At 44.6% G+C, this 19,684-nt stretch overlaps 1 protein-coding gene across 1 annotated transcript in view; it reads right to left on the bottom strand.

The window, feature by feature from the left end:
• The window catches only part of LOC123347014 (rab11 family-interacting protein 4A-like), a 90,104-nt gene extending 79,538 nt beyond the window's left edge, over window positions 1-10,566 (bottom strand). The window contains exon 1 of the mRNA XM_044984440.1: window positions 10,392-10,566. Within this exon, the coding sequence (XP_044840375.1) occupies window positions 10,392-10,535 (144 nt within the window). The 5' untranslated portion in view covers window positions 10,536-10,566. The remainder of the gene's footprint in view (window positions 1-10,391) is intronic.
• Window positions 10,567-19,684: the final 9,118 nt, after the last annotated feature.

Genomic DNA, 19,684 nt, shown 5'->3' with positions numbered 1-19,684 from the left:
TTTTTGTTACATAACTGCACTAAAAACAAAACAATGTAAAACTTCAGAGCCTACAAGTCCACTCAGTCCTACTTCTTGTTCAGCCAATCGCTAAGACAAACAAGTTTGTTTACATTTACAGGAGATAATGCTGCCCTCCTCTTATTTACTATGTCACCAGAAAGTGAGAACATGCATTTGCCTGGTACTTTTGTAGCTGGCATTGCAAGGTATTTACATGCCAGATATGCTAAACATCATGCTTTAACCACCATTCCACAGGACAGGCTTCCATGCTGATGACGCTCGTTAAAAAAAATGTGTTAATTAAATTTATAACTGAACTCTTTGGGGGAGACTTGTATGTCCCCTGCTCTGTTTTACTTGCATTCTGCCATATATTTCATGATATGGCAGTCTCAGATGATGACCCAGCACATGTTCATTTTAAGAACACTTTCACTACAGATCTGACAAAAATGCAAAGAAGGTACCAATGTGAGATTTCTAAAGATAGAAATCACTCGACCCAAGGTTTAAGAATCTGAAGTGCCTTCCAAAATCTGAGAGGGACAAGGTGAGCATGCTTTCAGAAGTCTTAAAAGAGCACGCTCTGATGCAGAAACTACAGAACCCGAACCACCAAAAAAAGAAAATCAACCTTCTGCTGGTGGCATCTGACTCCGATAATGAAAATGAACATGCGTCGGTCTGCACTGCTTTGGATTGTTATCAAGCAGAACCCATCATCAGCATGGATGCATGCCCCATGGAATGGTGGCTGAAGCATGAAGGGACATATGAATCTTTAGTGCATCTGGCACATAAATATCTTGCGACGCCGGCTACAACAGTGCCATGAGAACACACCTGTTTTCACTTTCAGGTGAGGTTGTAAACAAGAAGCAGGCAGCATTTTCTCCTAGCAAACTTATCTCTCTGAGCGAGTGGCTAAACAAGAAGCAGGACTTTACATTGTTTTATTTTTAATGCAATTTTTGGAACATAATTCTACATTTGTAAGTTCAACATTCATGATAAAGAGATTGCACTACAGTACTTGTATTAGGTGAATTGAAAAATACTATTTCTTTTCTTTTTTTACAGTGCAAATACTTGTAATAAAAAATAAATATAAAGTGAGCACTGTACACTTTGTATTCTGTGTTGTAACTGAAATCAATATATTTGAAAATGTAGAAAACATCCAAAAATATTTAAATAAATGGTATTCTATTATTAAGAGTGCAATGAATTTAAACATGATTAATTTTTTTAATTGCTTACTAGTTTTACATTTTAACAGCATAGACTGAATCTAGCATGGAGAGAGAGAGAGAAAATCTACATAGAAAATAGCCAGTCTTGCCCAGCAGCTGGGTAATTAACCTCCCTAATTTCAAGCTGTACCTCCAACAATATATAAAATGGAAGCGGCATTGGATTGTATTTGCAGGATCTACATGTTGAGGTTTTTCTCAAGTAGATTTTGCATTTGATCATATGACAACACAATGCCACTATAGCTACACTTCTACCCGGATATAACGCGACCCGATATAACACGAGTTCGGATATAACGTGGTAAAGCAGCGCTCCGGGGTGGGTGGGGCTGCGCACTCTGGGGGATCAAAGCAAGTTCGATATAACGCGGTTTCACCTATAACACAGTAAGATTTTTTGGCTCCTGAGGACAGTGTTATATCGGAGTAGAGGTGTACATCAAAGATAATCTCTCAAGGTAGCTCTAAAGCAGAGTTATTTAAATAAAAAATTCAAGAATTACTATTAAAAACGTGTCTTTTCTCTGGCTTTTAACAAAAGCCTACTCGTTGTGATCACTGGCATGTATTTCAGAATACAGCAGTGCTAATTCTTAAGCGTGTGTGTGTGTAACCCACTCTCAGTGCTTGTATCTCTGAAATGCATTCATATTACATAACAAATTAGACTTGTAAGTGCACAGCAAACCTTACAGCAGTTCTCCTCATTACAGTGCTGTAGCAAACATATGATTAACAATAAGGACTAAGCCTACTTTATGTCACCTGGTTGGAAATACATGCTTGATTGTAGGATGTACCAGTAGGTTTGTTTAAAGCACACTGCAGTACTGGCTTGCATTGAATTAGGAAAGCTACAGCAACTGTACCTTGACTAATCCAAAATCCCTTAAGCATCCCAGCGTTCCATTTTCAGAGTAGAATTTTTTCCCTACCCTGTCAAAATGATATTAAATAACTGGTCATTAACAAATTACTTTAGCGAGTCAAAATGTGCACCAGCCTAGGTATTTACAAGAGAACGCTGTTGCATGGGAACTGCCCTTCTCTCCTCAGCATGGCTGGGTGACTATTTATTTGTTCTTTCAAGAAGTATTTCTCTGAAAAGCAGAGCACGAGGAAAGTGGTAATGCTTTTCTGCTTCTATTATCAGAATAATACCACCCTTTGGTCATGCTCTAATACTTTTCCTTTGAAGTCTCAATGTTACAAGTCTTATTTTCCATATTGGTAGGTGCTTAGTTTCATGTATGCTGTAGCCTTATAATATTTAAAGACATGGCTGGATTCTGCTTTCAGTGACACTAGTGTAAATCAGGAGGAATTTCATATACCTCAGTGGTTTAATTCTAGATTGTCACCAGCATAGCTGAGAGAAGACTCTAGGGCAGTGGTCGCCAGCCTTTCAGTGTGGCGGGCGCCGGACGACTAGCCGCCGAAAAGCCGCAGAGGACCATAGCTGCCGAACAAGCAGCCGCCGAACAAGCAGCCGCCGAAAAGCCGCCGAAAAGCGGCAACGCCAAAATGCTGCCAAGAAGCAGCGTCATCAAGAGGCAGCAACGCTTCGTGATGTTGCCGCTTCTCAGCAGCATTTCGGCAGCTGCTTGTAGGCATTGCTGCTTTTCAGCCGCATTTTGGTGCCTGCTTGTTCGGCAGGTGCACACAGATGCCCCGGTGGGCGCCCTGGCGCCCACGGGCACCGCATTGGGGACCACTGCTCCAGGGGCATAGGTGCTATGTAAGACCCTCCTGCAAGGGAGAAGTGCTTTTTGTACGGGAAGGCCATTACAGAGCAGTTCTTTACAGTAGACCCTCTGCTTCAGTGCATGACCTCAACTGATACTCCTAGAGCAGAGCAGCCATTCTCAATCTATTTACCATTGTGGATTGCATATGCAGCTCTCCGTGTGTTATGTGGGCCACATCTATACAATATATATACTATCTCTATGGCCCTGAGAATGTCACATGTGCCGCAGACGTATGCTGTTTGGGCTGCAAGCGGCCCGCAGGTTGAGAACTACTGCCCTCGAGGATCATTCGAGAGCAGATCAGGAAGGGGTATGACATGGCATGACATAGATCCAGTGGTTACAACTTACGGTATGGGTGTATGTGCAAGGATCAGGATAAGAGCCATTGGAGGGGCAAAGAAGAAGATTCCCATAATTTGATGCTTTGCCACACTCTATTGGTCTCTATATGCCAAAGGAGAAAGTTGCGGATTTGCTCTTGGGAGTCTGTGTACATCTGGCCTGATGCTGCTCTCACATACACCAATCCTACATCACTGAAACTGACTCCAGTGGAGTTACTATCAATTCACAACAGTATAATTGATAACACCCTACAGGTTTTTATTCACTGCTGAAGTTCCCTCTTAAGTGCAATACCGTTTCTATCCTGGCAAGTATTTGTTGATCTTAATATTACACATACTGCTGTCTAAGCATGAACACCTGTGCGCTTTTTTTTAAATGCTCCAAAAGGTGATTACTTCTCTGAAAATAAATAGTCAACATGTTTATCGTATTTCACTTGTTGCTGAAAACTGAATGTACAGTTTAAATAGAATCTAGCATTATGAAACATTAACTGACAACAGACTTGTAAAATACACACTTTCACATAACCCTTTGCCAGAAACCTGAACACATTTAACATGTAATTTGCAAGGCCTCTAGACACATCAGCTGCAAGTGCAACTATTTTCTAAGTAACAAGAAATCAGATGGCAAACAACTCCTGGCTTTTTCAGTGCTACAAGTGTTTCCCCAACTAGTGACTACACATGATCCAGCCATGGTATTTAAAATGCAGTGTGTTTTCCACATCTTTCTTCACAATCCCTGGTGAGTAGGCATACATAAACTGCTCAGCAACATGGAAGTTCCAATAACAGCTATCTGCAGGGTGGGTTTTGCATGCAGTCGCCAAGAACAGAGCCAGTGTTGTCTAGGGGATAGACAGGGCGCTGCACCAAGATTCTAGAGACCTCGGGTCTATACCAGCCTCAGCCACTGACCTGCTGTCTGACCTTGGTCAAGTCATTTCACCACGGCTTTCCCCTTTACTTAGATCTTTGGGGCAGGGACTATCATTATGTGTGTGACTGGGGCCTCTGCATGCTATTGGAGTACAAATAATAAGAATTCACTGGTAAAAGGGTTACACTGTTTCTCTTTTTAAACTATTCTGCATTGTAGCTCTCAGGTGTAAAAGAGACAGTGTTACTTCAAGTTGGGCCATCATGTATGTGTTGCAAAACCAAGCTTGTATTAAACCAAAGCTCAGTAGAAATGTTTCCGTAATAAAAAGCAATCCAATGAAAACAGTTGTTTTTAAACCAACAAATATTGCCTTGCAGCATTTGAAACTTCAAGCACTGTATCAAGGAGAAAAAAGAAAGTGGCACTGACTATAAACAAAAGTGAAACTGATGTCACGGATTTCCAGCATCCATAGCTAAAGGAAAAGGCAAGCTCAGTAGTGGAAAAGTGACAAGCAAATTGGAACTGTAAACTTCTTTTATTTGTAATAATCTAAGGGGGACATTTTCAAAAGGCACAACTGGGCACTGAATTCTCATCGGTGCTTTTGAAAAGCCTCCCACCCTCCACTGTTCCTGGTCTCGTAGACAATAAATGTGTCTGTTTGCAACATATGGTTTTCAGTTGACAATACCTCCTTAAAAACAAGAGCTATATGTAATCTTCCTGCTCTCACTTCCTGCAGGGTTCGGACCATATGTTGTCAAGTACTCGGGGAGCCTTTGGGCTAAAAGCACCATGTAAATGTAAGATACTTAGTATTATCTGGCCCTTGATGTTTAATATGAATTGCTCCATCCTGTATGTATTAATATCTGTATCACAGCTGCAGCCTCTATGGGCCTCATCACGCCAGGTGCTAAAAACTAAACCCCTGATCACGCAAACACTTATGCACATGCTTAACCATGAGTATGAACGTAATTAAATGGACTTCAGTGAACTACAAGAAGGCCCCAAGCCTGTAATGAGCCCTGCCTGGGCGCAGAGGTCCACTCGCATGGAATTCATTGCTAGATCAGGGTCCAGTAATAAAATGACAGACCCTGCCTCTATAGAGCTCAGAGCCTAATTTAAGACAGTGTATGAAATCAAGGCAATACCTTCAAAGACTTCAGTGAAGCCAGGATTTCATTTAGGGTATATAGCAAAGAAGGAGTGGGGTAAAGGTTGCTGCAATAGACAGTTTTAAATAGGGCAACAGAAAAACAATTTCATCATCAGTGATAGGAGCCATAAAAAAACCCCCAACATTTAATCATATAAAAGCTACAAATTTTCAAGTTTCACCTCTGTTATTTTGACTGTGCACATGAACAAGAGGGCTGCTTATTCCAGGCAAAAACCTGCTGTTTTGCTTCAAAATTTTGCCTTAGAGCAAATTTTCAGAAAGTTCCAGAGCTCTTTTGAATGATAAACTTCATCATGCTGACAACAAACCCACCAAACTACCAACCACAGAAAGGGTAAAAACTTCATACTGTGTTAAATTCTCACAAACTTTGGCAAATAACTCCGATTTTTTTCCTCAAGAATTTGTAATATCAAAATTTTGCTTGGCCCTGGCTACAAATATATGAAGCCAAGGAGGAGGATTGTCAGATTAAGTAGGGCAGGACTGAATTAACCAAGCCAAATTTTACTCTCATTACACTACTGCAACCTCATGACTATTTGTGCTGAGAGTGTTATAGATAGTGGGGATGCAACAGTGCAAAATCTGGTCCTTCACGTGTGAGGTATAAGATACACTGAACTGAAAGGCTAAAATCATTAATATATAGGGTCCAATCAATCTTCTGTTAAAGCCAATGGAAAGATTCCCATTGATTTTAATGGGAGTTGGATTGGGCCCAGAAAATGTAGAATGAAAACCAGAAGTACATTTAAACAATGAATTATCATGTGTTAGAATACGTTAAAGAGGACAAGGCAGCTCTCTGGCAGCGTTTCTTAGGTTTAATTTAATCTGACACATTGCAGATTTTCCTGTGCAATCGTTTTTAGCCCCCTATGAAAGCGAGTTTGGGATGGCTGTACTGTTTTGGGGAACTGATTCTTTCTGTCTCCTGAGGTCACCAGTGATACATAGTAAACAAAGTTCATTTTGAATGACACTTTTTTAAACAGAATGGCAAAGTCATTATCCACCCACGCTAAGGTATTTACAGTACATCTGCACTAGGATCATTGCCTGTGTCTGCGGTTCCATAGCAAATCTCTCCCAGTGGTTTGCATATCAAATTGGCTCAGCTGACAAGTCCAGAGATGATTTTTCAAACTGCCCATTCTGCAAACTCTGCTCCTGGGCTCTGCAAGCCAGCTGGGCTTTCCCTGCCTCTTATGTTACCGCCAGCAGTGAAGATCCTGCAGTCAGAAAGGAGCAGGCATGTTTGTTGATGATGCATGGAACAGAATAGCGTCCAGCTTGCTGTCTCCTAGCTAACCTGTCCGTGCCGGGAATAATCTTGTCTTTGTCAGTGAAATGAGCAGACCTGACTCAGCCATCGCTAAATAGCACAGTGCAGTTTGTATATCATCACTTTTCTCAGTCATAGGGTCCTATGCCTTTTCTGATTTTGGACATCCCTGCCCTCCTTCCCTTTCCCCCCCTTCTCCATATTTCTCTGCCCGCAAACTTCTTCCTCCCTCCACATGCCTTACAGGTTCCACTAAATCCTCCCCCTCACTGATCACCCTACACACCCTTCATATTGTTTCCTGCCATGCATGCTCCATATTTCCCTGCTGCTGTTCCCTGCACTGACTCATGGCACACCTATCCGGCTGAACTCCACTGGGAAATCAATAACTTGATTGGGAGTGGAGGAGGCCATCGTTCTTAGAGCACTCAGCGTGCTCCTCTGATGACCATGACACCATCACTGCATCTGAAATACATCCTCTTGAAGCATCATGTCAAAGAACCATGATTACTTAACGGGGGTACTGGAAAAGCTTGGTGCTGTCTATAAAATAAGGATCATGTGAAGTTGGAACAGCTTCAAAACGTACCACAACACACCCAGCCCTCCTTAATTTTCTCCTTCTTGTAAACTCTCAGGGCCCCCTCCCCATTTTATTTGGTGATATCCCGCAAGAATTAAAGATGAATCCGAGAAGGCAGTATTATGATCAGGATCAGGCTTAGGTTGTGGTTGAGACCGAATCGGGGCTAAGGTCTGGCAGCAGATTCAACAGCACTGAAATCACATAAGCAAGTCTCATGAGATTTTGGCCCCAAATGGTAATATTTTAGCTGCAGCAACCAAAGCTAGAAAATAGCACCAACCCTTCTGGATAAGGAGCTGTCCCAGAACCAAAACTGCAGAAGCAGGGGACATGAATCCACATGCACATAACACTAAAATTAAAGGAGTTCAGATGTGAAGTTCTGGTTTGGTCCATTCAAATCTAGCAACAATGTAGCATACCAGCTACTGAGGGCTTGACCCAAAGCCCAGCGAAGTCAATGAGAGCCCTTCCAATGACTTCAACAGGCTTCAGATCAGACTACATATACAAAGAGAAATTAAGACAAATTGTAATATGCATGCTACTAAAGACACAGAGGTGAATTCCGTTCGTCTCATCTTTGTAAGCATATTTTTCAAACATTGTCGGTTACAACGAACAAGAATGCAGTGATGATTACAGGGCATTTCTCATTACCATTCACCCTGTTTAGCTAGACATATGCTGCAGCCTATAATTTAATCTCTTATTTGCATATGATTTATTTTTCTGGCACCTATTCAGTAATCTAGGCCCCTCCCAAAATTCGGAATACACCATTCATGGTTTATAATTTTCCAATACAATACTTTAGTTCATCAGTCCCCCCCTTTACATATTTCTAATACATTCATCTACAAAAAACAAAGACATTTTTAAGACATCTGATTCAACCTTTTATCTCCAGTTTATTCTCCCTGCTCCCCTCCTAATAACCTGATAGATTTCCATAAATTCTAAAGTCAGAAGGAACCTGATCATCTCGGCTGATCTCCGGCAAAACAAAGGCCAGAGAATTTCACCAACCTTCCTAACTGCCAGCAAGAAAAGGTTATTGATCTAGGAATGAAATAAATACAGTAATACAACAACCACCCACAGTACAATGCTTCTTGCAACATGGATTTAAGAATTTAGGCCCTTAGTTTATATAGGAATGTATTAACTTTTCAAGGACAAATAAAAACAGAGATATCAATACAGCTCATTCCTGTTAGTCCTTTCTTCTCCTAATATTACTGGTTACTGAACAACAACTCTAGTCTCTCATTAAAGAAATATTCAACAACAGGTCTATGACTAGATACAAGAAATGGAGCCTCCTGTATCCTCTTTCTTTAATTTAATTAACAAGTCTTGTTCCATTACCAGTGCTGATCCAAAACTTAGTAACTTGATTTGACAATAACTATGAATTCATTATGCTTTTTTCCTATAGTGCTTCCTTGGAACCCTTTTATAAACTTCTCTCTCTTTACAATCCCGGCAGATTAATTTATTTTACCACATTTTAAAAGGTCAGAACTTTTCATCCTGACACCAGCTTTGTTTTGTTGTGCTACCTTCTTGTTTCAAGTGCCAGAGCATTTTGTTACGTGGAGACCCGGAGATGAGGTACCATATTCTGAAGTGGGGAATCTTCTCATGAAATACAGATTTCATATCTAGTTAATTTTGTTTGAGATTTCTCTCTTTACTAAATAATTTAGGAGGAACTGTTTCAACTGAAATTCATGCAATTATTTTAATAAATATTGGGCCAAATTCTGTTCTTACTTACACTACTGTAATGCAGTGATAATGGTTCCACTAAAGTAATAGCTCCACTGAAGCCAGTGGAGTGACTCCAGATTTATACCTGTGTCAACGATAGACTGACTTTGGTCCATAATTCTAACTCACACAGCTTTTCTGTGAGTGTCATTGCAGATTAATATGATGCTGCTAAATGGCTCCTCGGGCATTCCAGAACACACTGTGTGTTCTTTGAACACCAAGAAGGCCAAACAGGACTTACTTGTATAAGGAATTATGACAGACCCATGGCAGAGTAACAGATCTTGCAATAAAGGCACTCACTTCGAAGGAGAGTCTTGTTTGTGTAATATATGGAGCCTATTTTCAGAATGTCCACATAGCGAAGGAGGAAATGTTACCATGCCAGAGAAACCTTTGCTTTCACCAGAACAGTCATGCCTGGCAAAATAACCAAAAATAACAACAACAACAACAACAGAACAACCAAACAGCAGAACCATCACATCTGTTTGCTAGCCCAGGTGTATTTCTGCTTAGAAAGTCAATGCTGCCATTGAAAGAAAGCCCAGTTTTGTAAACAAGGTCAAACCCAGGTGTTTCTGGGAGTCAGGTGGCTATCTGCATCAGGACAAAAGAGCACCGCAGGAAATAAACTAAAGAAAATATGAGTCTGTCCCTGCAGTCTGATTCAGACCAAAAAAAATGGGCTGAATTCGGAGTTGCCTTACCCCAACTGTTTATTCGCATGGAAGGCAATGCAGGGTTTGGCCTGTTTACCTGACTGGCAGCGGGGTGGTATGTTCAAAGACACAGACAGAAATCCAAAATATTGACTTCAGTGAAGTTACTCTCCATACGGACAAGAGAAAGAGAATTTAGAAGACAGGTGCAAATTTGGTTCCCTGCATAAACATCATAACCGTCCCCCTTGGCCAGAGAGGTCTGGAGTCAGATCAGCAGAGAAGTAGCCCCGCGCTCCCTGACTGTCTCTCTTCCTCCTCTAGGCTGCGGGCGAAAGTGCATTTCCATGCAAGCCCCTGGGACGTGATGCGCCGCGAGCAGCCCGGCCCCGCGGTACCGAGCGCCCCCGGGGGGAGCCCCCCGCTCCGAGGCGCAGCGCTCGTGGCCAGGGGCTGCGGACGGGCAGCGATGCGGGCTGGGGGAGCCTGCAGGTGCGCAGGGAGCGGATGCAGGGCGGGAGGCGGGGGGAGCTGCAGGGTGAACCGGGGGAGCCGGGGATGGGGCTGGAGGAATCGGAGCCCCGGGGGCAGCTGCCCCGCTCGGGGGCTCCCCGCGCCCCTCTCACCTCATCCCCTTGGCCGAACTGCAGCCCCAGGGCGACGAAATGCTCCACCCGGATGAAGCCGTCCGCGTCCTCGTCGCACACGTCGAAGACCTCCTTGAGCTTCCGCAGGAACCGCATCCAGGCGGCCTGTTCCCCCGGCTCCATCCCGGGCACCTAGCGCCGGCCCCGCGCCAGGCGCCAGCCGGCTGCAGCCATGATCGCCCGGCTGCCTCCAGCCGGCGTGTGACATCAGCCAGCCGGGGGAGGGACCACGGAACCGGGGGGGGGGGGAGAACCAGGGGATGCGGGGGGGGATGTGAGAGGGGAGGGGGAGAACCAGGGGATGTGAGGGGGGGATGTGAGGGGGGAGGGGGAGAACCAGGGAATGTGAGAGGGGAGGGGGAGAACCAGGGGAAGGGAGAGGGGAAGGGGAGAACCAGAGGATGTGAGAGGGGAGGGGGAGAACCAGGGGATGTGAGGGGGGGATGTGAGGGGGGAGGGGGAGAACCAGGGGAAGTGAGAGGGGAGGGGGAGAACCAGGGGAAGGGAGAGGGGAAGGGGAGAACCAGAGGATGTGAGGGGGGAGGGGGAGAACCAGGGGATGTGAGGGGGGAGGGGGAGAACCAGGGGAAGGGAGGGGGAGAACCGGGGGATGTGAGAGGGGAGGGGGAGAACCAGGGGATGTGAGGGGGGGATGTGCGGGGGGAGGGGGAGAACCGGGGGATGTGAGAGGGGAGGGGGAGAACCAGGGGAAGGGAGGGGGAGAACCAGGGGATGTGGGGGGGATGTGAGAGGGGAGGGGGAGAACCAGGGGATGTGAGGGGGGGATGTGAGGGGGGAGGGGAGAACCGGGGGATGGGAGAGGGGCGGGGGAGAACCAGGGGAAGGGAGAGGGAGAACCAGGGGATGTGGGGGGGATATGAGAGGGGAGGGGGAGAACCAGGGGAAGGGAGGGGGGATGTGAGTGGGGATGGAAGAACCGGGGGAAGGGGAGGGCGGAGGGGGAGAACCAGGGGATGTGGGGGGATGTGAGGGTGGAGGGGGAGAACCAGGGGTAGGGAGATGGGGAAATGTGAGCGGGGAGAACCAGGGGGAGGGGAGGGGAGGGGAGAGGGGCGATGTGAGAGGAGAGGGGGAGAACCAGGGGAGGGGAGAAGGGGGATGTGAGGGCAGAGGGGGAGAACAAGGGGAGGGGGAAGGGGAGAACCAGAGGATGTGAGGGGGGGATGTGAGAGGGGAGGGGGAGAACCAGGGGATGTGAGGGGGGAGGGGAGAACCAAGGAAGGGGAGGAAGGAAGAGCGGGATGGGGGAGAAGGAATGTGAAAAGGGAGGGGGGAGAGTTGTAGTGAATATGGGGGAAGGAGTCAGGCGAGACCATTCCTTAGAGCTAAAGGCAAACAGGTACCAGCAGGAGACACAGCCACCTCCCCAGGGCTCTCTGGCTCTGCTTGTGCCCCTAGGCACAGGGCTGCACTTTGCAACCAGATCAGCAGAGATGCTGCTGCAGCTGTTAATGGGAGCCAGAGCCAGGAGGCCTAAGCAAAGCCCTCAGTTACCCTGGATCTGGTAAAGGAAGAAAGGGGAACTCACATTGCTAGGGGGTGAGAGAAGGGAGCATGCAAAATGGGGAGGAAGAAAGAGAAAATCAAAGAAAAAATGTGGGAGGAATGAAATAACCTGTGAGGACAGCAGCCAAAGGACGTTTTTGTGAAAGAAGAATGGAAGGGCCACTCACCAAGTACAAAATGCATGAAGGAAAACAGCCCAAAGGGGTTAGAGGAAAAATTGAGGGTAGGAAGAGAGTCAATATTTCCTGGAAAAGCAGCAAAGAATCCTGTGGCACCTTATAGACTAACAGAAGTTTTGCAGCATGAGCTTTCGTGGGTGAATACCCACTTCCTGGGGCTGGGGAAAGAACAAGGAGACAGGGTGGGGTGGAGTGAGAGCCTGAGCAGAAAACTAACAGCAAAGTTGGCAGCAGGCTTTAGTAGTTAGGGCATGGAATTGAGGCTCAGAGAACCTGGGTTCTATTCCTGGCTCTGCACTGGCCCACTGAGTCACTCCACCCCTTTGTGCCTCTGTTTCCCCATCTGTAAAATGGGGGTAATACCTGCCCTCCTTTATAAAATGCTTTGAGCTCCACAGCTGAAAAGTATCATGTAACAGCTCAGTATTAGAAGTCAGTAGAATATAAAATAAAGAAGAATCCGATTAAATTGAGGAGGGCTGGGGATGAAAAGAAAACGCGTGACTAAGAAAAAGAGAAGGCAAACACCCGTCTGGTCCAGATAAAGTGAATAGTTGCATCTTACTTTGTGCTACGCAGAAAACATCCCGCAGCAGTGTTGGTTTGTAAGCGGGGACATTGCATGGTGATATAAGTCAGACATGACTAAGTCATTTAATGACTCACCTGCCATTGCAAGTTAGGCCTTCCTGTTATTCAGTGTAAATTTAGCCTTTCTTAATTTAAACCCTTTGCTACTTTCCCTGCCCTCCACACACACCCCAGTTTAAAATAACCTTTCTAAGCGATATCCATGAGCATTCTGAGGAGTGGGTCAAAGGAATGGACAGAGAATGGGTCCCTCTTTCTGAACCATGCCTTCGGGCCTGTGAATCTTGGGGGCAGCCTTTGGAGCAGGTACTGTGAGTTCATTTAGGCTCAGGTACTTGATGGCTCAGAATCTGGCCGGACACTCTTACTCTTGCAAAAGGCACCACCGTCGTTAATAAGCACAAGTGGCCATTACTTCAGATTTACATTGCGGGTGATTTTATGAGTGATGTTTTGCAGGCTGTCAATAAGGCTGATCACTTAAAATGCTCTGTGCTAAAGATTTTACAGTTAGCGCTGGACGTTGAATTGAAACACTCTCTCATTAATTTCTTGCTTTAACAAAGCAAAATAACAAAGGCCTCACATTCCACCTAATGGCTCTGGAAATGCCATGACGGAAGGAAGCCAGCCAAAATGCTTTCCTCCCCTGGGAGGCAGGAGGCATATACCCACCAAGAAGATTTGGTTCTCCAAATGTGCACTTCATCCTAAATGTATGTAAATGTACTGTTCATGAAGAGGGCTGGCTTGACAGCCCTGTGGGCTGATGTCTTCTGTTGATCCATAGAACAGTGACAACGCAAGGAACAGAAGCAGTGCAAGCTTCCCACAGCTTGCCACCTTAATTTGAAGGGGTCACATATAGAGAACAGGAGTTAAAGTGACACTTTCACCGTGATACTTCTTTAAGTGACCTATTTTAAAAATTCCAGTTTCTGTAAAACAGCCTTTAAATAAATACTCTGTCCTGACATTTTAAAAAAATGTATAAGGTTTCTCTGCTCCTGTACCAATGTTTACCAGGGTCTTTCCATCATGGAAGAAACTGACTTTGAAGTCAGTGGGTGTCAGGGCCAGGATATAAGTGGCCAGGGCTAGTGGTTAGCATAGGTCAGGATGCTGGGTTCCCATGCCAGTGGGGGTTCAGAACCAGGAGGTCAGGAATCAGGCTGAGTCAGGGTCAGGTAGCGCTCGGTGAGCAGCCCAAAGCGTGGTGGAGCCCAGCACTTCCTTCTCCTGTCTCCTGACTCCTAGTATCTGATTGTCAGTTCATGACCTCCTGGTTGGCATGGGGAGATGGTCCTTCCTACCCCATCCTGCATTAATCACTGGCCAACTTCATCCCAGTGTCAACAGTTTATATGGATGATTTCCTGTTCCTCCTACTGGCTTAAGTAGGGGGAGTGGGCCAACCAGAAGCTCCAGTGTTCCAGCACTTGGGGCTCAGGGGTGATGCCCTCTATTTGAGCCGGTCTTCAAGGAGTTTTGATTCTAGTTCCTGCCAGTAAGTTGTTGGCTGCAGTGTGATGATAGATAAGATCCCTGTGGACCTGGATACAAGTTCCATGGATTTCAGGGATCTTCCCAGTAGGCAATTGTATTTGTACAATCTAACTTTAATTCTCCTTTTAATTTTGTTTTAAACACTCAAAGGCACTTTAGCCAGCCAGGGAATAGGCGTCCTTTTTATTCCCCTTTCTCCCAAATCTGCAGATTGAATTTGCCAAACCTTATGGAAAAACATAACCCCCTTGAGTTCAACTGGCCCTTTGCTGATAAGAGAAAATGGGCATCTCTTCTAGGAGCAGAAAACAAGGAGCAGAGATCTCAGAAGCGAGATTTTGATAGTTGATGCAAGAAGATGGGAACAGTCAGCTGTGAAGCAAGGGATAAAAGAGGAGATTTGAGGCCAAAGAAGTGGTGAGAACTAAGAGAAGAGAAGCAAAGTGTTTGATCAGAGAGTGGCTGGGAGCTAAAAGGTTGTGAAGTCAGAGCAGCACCCTGAGATTTCAGGACTATTGTGCTGGACTTGTAAGCTCCAAGTTCAAAACTGGCTACAGGGAGAATGGATTTGACAATCTGCTCCTCAGTGTTGTCAACCTTCAGCATTCAAAAATCATGAATAGGGCCTCAAAAATCTAGAGATTGTCTCTCAACTCATGGCCTGTGAAAGAAATAATACATCTCAGGTTCTTTTATCTGCTTTCTGGTTTTCGAGCCTTTAGGGCCACTTTTCAAGCTTTTCTCCACAACCCTGATATCTAGAACATAAGAACAGACACACTGGGTCAGACCAATGATCGATCTAGCCCAGTACCCTGTCTTCCGACAGTGGCCAATGCCAGGTGCTTCCGAGGGAATGAACAGAACCAGGCAATTATCAAGCCATCCATCCCTTGTCATCCAGTCCCAGCTTCTGGCAGTCAAAGGTTTGGGGAAACCCAGAGCATGGAGTTGCGCCCCTGACCATCTTGGATAATAGCCACTGATGGACCTATCCTGCATTCACTTATCTAACCCTTTTTTGACCTGCTATACTTTTGGCCTTCTCATCATTCCCTGGCAGTGAGTTTCACAGGTTGCCTGTGTTGTGTGAGGAAGTACTTCCTTTATGTTTGTTTTAAACCCATTGTCTATTCATTTCATTGGGTGACCCCTGGTCCTTGTGTTATGTGAAAGGTTATATAACACCTCCAGATCTAGTCACTTTCTCCACACCATTCATGATTTTATAGAGGTCTATCATCTTCTTAGTCACCTCTTTTCTAAGATGAACAGTCCCCATCGTTTTAGTCTCTCCTCATATGGAAGCTGTTCCATACCCCTGGTCATTCTTCTTGACCTTCTCCATGACTTTTCCAATTCTAATATATCTTTTTTGAGATGGAGTGACCAGAACTGTATGCAGTATTCAAGGTATGGGCATACCATGGATTTATATAGTGGCATTATGATATTTTTCTGTCTTCTTATCTATCTCTTTCTTAATGGTTTCTAACATTCTGTTAGGTTTTTGACTGCCATTTTACAAGGAGCAGATGTTTGCAGAGAATTATCCACGATGACTCCAAGATCTTTCTTGAGTGGTAACAGCTAATTTTGATCCCATCAGTTTGTGTATATAGAAATTTTCTTGTGGTTTTATAGGAAAGCTGAGATTTTCTTGTAATCAATTGACTCCAGGAGCTGGAGCTTAAGGAAAAGTCACCAAATTGCATAAAAACTGTGATACAATCATGAGTTTGCAACATGGCAGATCTTAGCCTGCACTGGTGTGCATTACATACTGCACTATAGATGTGGGCATGACTGGTTGTGCCTGATGAGCACAAAGGAACACATTCTCCAGTGGCAGAATAGAAATAACTTCCACGGACATCAGTGGGAGTTCCTCCTGTCCTGTGATGAGGGAGCAGTGGCCCTGGGCTGGGAGCTGCAAGTCAGGGTGGTTATGCGCTGGCAAATATGGGGAAGCTTGTACAAAATCTGCCTGCTCAATGACTGGATCACTTTGTCCCATATTTGTCCCTAGCTGTAGATACATTTACAAAGAAGCACTGGGAGCTAAGGCAGTAAATTGAAGAGCTGGTGCTGAAGTTTGAAAACTGAATCGCAAAACTGGTGTGCCGGTGAGATCTGCAAGAAGGCCGATATCAGAGAGCTGCAAAATACAATAAAGAAACTGTCACTGCAGACAGCTGAGTTTAGAGCTGAGATCCGGGAACAGATATGACTGCCCTGGGAGCTGAGATGTGAGAGATAGGAACTAGATGCTGGGAGTTGAGGCCTGAGATCTGAAAGCTGAGAGTAGCCCAGCCACACTGAGGCAGGGACACTGAGCTGAATGTGTGCAGTACTCACTTGCCTTGCAACTGCAATAGGAAGACACAGCATGAAAGGCTGAACTGAGTGGGAGTTCCCTTTTATTGTCAATGGACCGTATGTGGTAGGCTTAATTTCTTGCTGATGTTCTATATTCTCCAAACCTTTTTAGGAGGTATCTGCCAGTACAAAGGGCTATTTCTCCCTGCCAGAACAGGTAGTTATTATTTAACAAGTTAATTACCTACGTTAGTCATCACAACACTTGACTAGGAGTGAGAAGGCAAATAGCAGAGCACTGAGGGTGAGATTTTCAGAGCGGCTGTGACAGTTTGGGGAACCTGTCTATGTACAACTTATAAATTCCAGATTGATTTAATCAACTGTCTCTATTCCTTATGTCTTACGATTTTCTTTACTGTGTTTGAACGCCATATACTCCTTGCATGAAAGAGGCAGGGGAGTGGTGACGAAGGCCCTTTATTTTTTGTTTTTATTTTGTTTAAAATGTCCTGCGTATTTATCAGCCTTTATTACAAATCGTTAAAAAAGAGGTGAAAAATCAGTGCACAAAATTAACTTCACATTTTTCTGGGTAAGTATCAGAGTTAATATTAGGGGATGGGAGGGCTATCAGCACCTGAATAGATTTTGCTCAGGCAGAGGGAAAAAAGAACTGCATCCTAGCTAAAACCAGTTTTCTCCAACTTCTCTGTAGAAGGCTAGGGTTTGAAGGAATAGACTATTCCCAGGAGAGAGAGCCAAGCCATCAGGTGTTGGTACAGCCCTTTAAAAACAGAGATTGGGGGTTGGACTGATGAAGCTTGGGGCAGGAGAGTGGGACAAGCTTTTGGAGGAAGAGGGACTTTCTGGCTGTGGAACCAGACAAGGCTGAAGGAAGCTGGCTGCAGGAGAGAGAGGAGAAGCCATGAGCTGCAGGAGGGGGGATTGTGGACACCCTAAAGGACTTTGATGAAGTCCCAAAGAATGTTCAAGACTGGTGAGGAATGGCTTATAGGTGTGTTGCTGTTTTTACCTAGAAGAACTGTATGGCTCTTGTGCTGTCTAGCTTGATTGTGATGGACACAGGCTTTGCAAGAGGCTTCTGTTTGCTTCAATTATTACATGTCTCTACAGAGGTAAACTGTAAACAAGAGTGTCTGCAAGATTGGAGCTTTGGGAAAGGTGTTTAAGCAACTGAGGCATTTGGAGGAGCCTGCATCAGTCTTGGGACTGGGCAGTTCGACTGCAGGGGCTCAACTCTCAGAAGTGGGAGACAGAAAGAGAATCTGCACCCCACGAGCATGCCTAGAAACTATGAGCCTGGACTCTGCTCAGACTCCAGAAAGGTTAAAAGTGCATGGTCCAGCATGTGGGACTCAAACGCAGCGATCTGGTGAGTGTCGAGCAGGGGGAGCTTGACTAGGGCTGTGACAGCTGCTTAAAAGATTTGGATACCCCATTCCCATTAGAAATTATAAGGAATTGGACATCCAGAATCTGGAGGCAGCTTTGAAAATCCTGCTCTAAAATCTATTTTACACAAAGTTCCTTAAAGGCTTCACAGGTAACCAAAGGATGGTTTTGAATAACAAATATCCCTTTAAAGTGTCTGCAGGATCTTAGTACAAAACATCACTAACCTGAATTCTGCAAAAGTGCAGGATGCTTAACATGATAAAGGTTACTAATATACCTAAGTGTCACTAGGAAAAGGGAGATAAGGTGGTGATGATATCATTAAGAATAATTGTGGCTAGCAGCTTCCATTGGAGGACCTCAGAGTAATTTAGAAATATCAATGAAACAAGCCTTGCAACCCCACTGTGAGTCAGGGAGGTATTATTACCCCATTTTACAGACAGGTTAAGTAACTGGCCCAAGATCATAAAAGAAGTCCATTAACGGCTTGAGTCAAAGGCCACTGAAATCAATGGAACAATTTCCATTCTTGATTTCAACAGGGTTTTAATCAGGCTACAGGAGAACCTGAAATAGATCCCACATCTTCTCTCTCCTGCGGCTGTACTTACTTTAATCACAAGAGGAATCTTTCCACTCAGGAGAGGGAGTAAGATAGGGAGCAAGCCCCTCTACTGAATACAACTTGCACTTCCAACACAGAATAAACATCACATGGGGGTGACAGCACGCTAAAATATTTCATATCATACTAGTATAATAGCCTTATATTATGGAACATTTTTATGGCAATACACATTTTATTTTGTATTTCTGAAGTAGAGGCTTGCAGAGAAACTCCTATCAGACCCCAGAGCACAATGCATTCAAATCTCCAGGCAAGATATTCAAAAAATAATTAAAGTCCTGTCCTACTCTGAAAAGTAACTGTGAAGATGGCCCTGTGGGGAACCAAGTGTATTGTCTCTGGCAGACACCACATCACATCTGCTTGCTTTACAAGTAGAAAAATGCTTTTCTAACTGCCAGCTCTGCAAACTTTCAGTGGGATTTTGAAATCACTCTGGCTTCTTTCTTCCCATGTGTCGTCACCACTAATAAAGATTCTGCAAGTGGATTGTAGTTAATTCTCTGGGTGATATCTGAGACAGAATAGAATCTAGCTCAGTCTCCCATAGCGGCACTGGCTGTGCAGTAATAACAGGGGGAAAAACTAGCAAAAACTTACTGTTAGATATTGGCTCAGTCAGTGGCAAAATTTGGATCCAAATTTTGAGCACACCAAAGTTCAGAGGCATTTGGTTCTGTAGGGTGTTGGTTCAGTTCCATCTCTACTTATCTTTTGTCTGTGGAGTGAGTAGCGCGAATGATCTAATCTGTTGACTGTGAAGGTGCCATTTTTACTTACATTGTAAACTCTTTTTGGCAGGGATTGTTTTGTGTTATGTATTTGTACAGTTCCTAACAGAGTGGGGCCCCGATCTATGACAGTGGCCCCCAGGAGCCAGTGTAATACAAGTAATATTCTCATTCAACCACTTTTCTGACCCATAGCTGCTCTTTAAAGAGTTTTGTCACTGGCTCAGAGAAAAGGGAGGATTTTAATTATGGTTGTGTGGTGTTGATATTGCAGAATTCCATATTAGAAGTGGCTGCATTTCAAGGTATATCAAGTGATGTTTCAATATATTTTATTCGGTGTTTAGATTTCTTCTAGCTTAAAAGCCC

This window comes from Mauremys mutica, chromosome 12, assembly GCF_020497125.1.
Source record: "Mauremys mutica isolate MM-2020 ecotype Southern chromosome 12, ASM2049712v1, whole genome shotgun sequence".
NCBI lineage: Eukaryota > Metazoa > Chordata > Testudines > Geoemydidae > Mauremys > Mauremys mutica.
The sequence above is the reverse complement of the archived record's forward strand: the minus strand, read 5'-3'. Positions and strand labels throughout refer to the sequence as shown.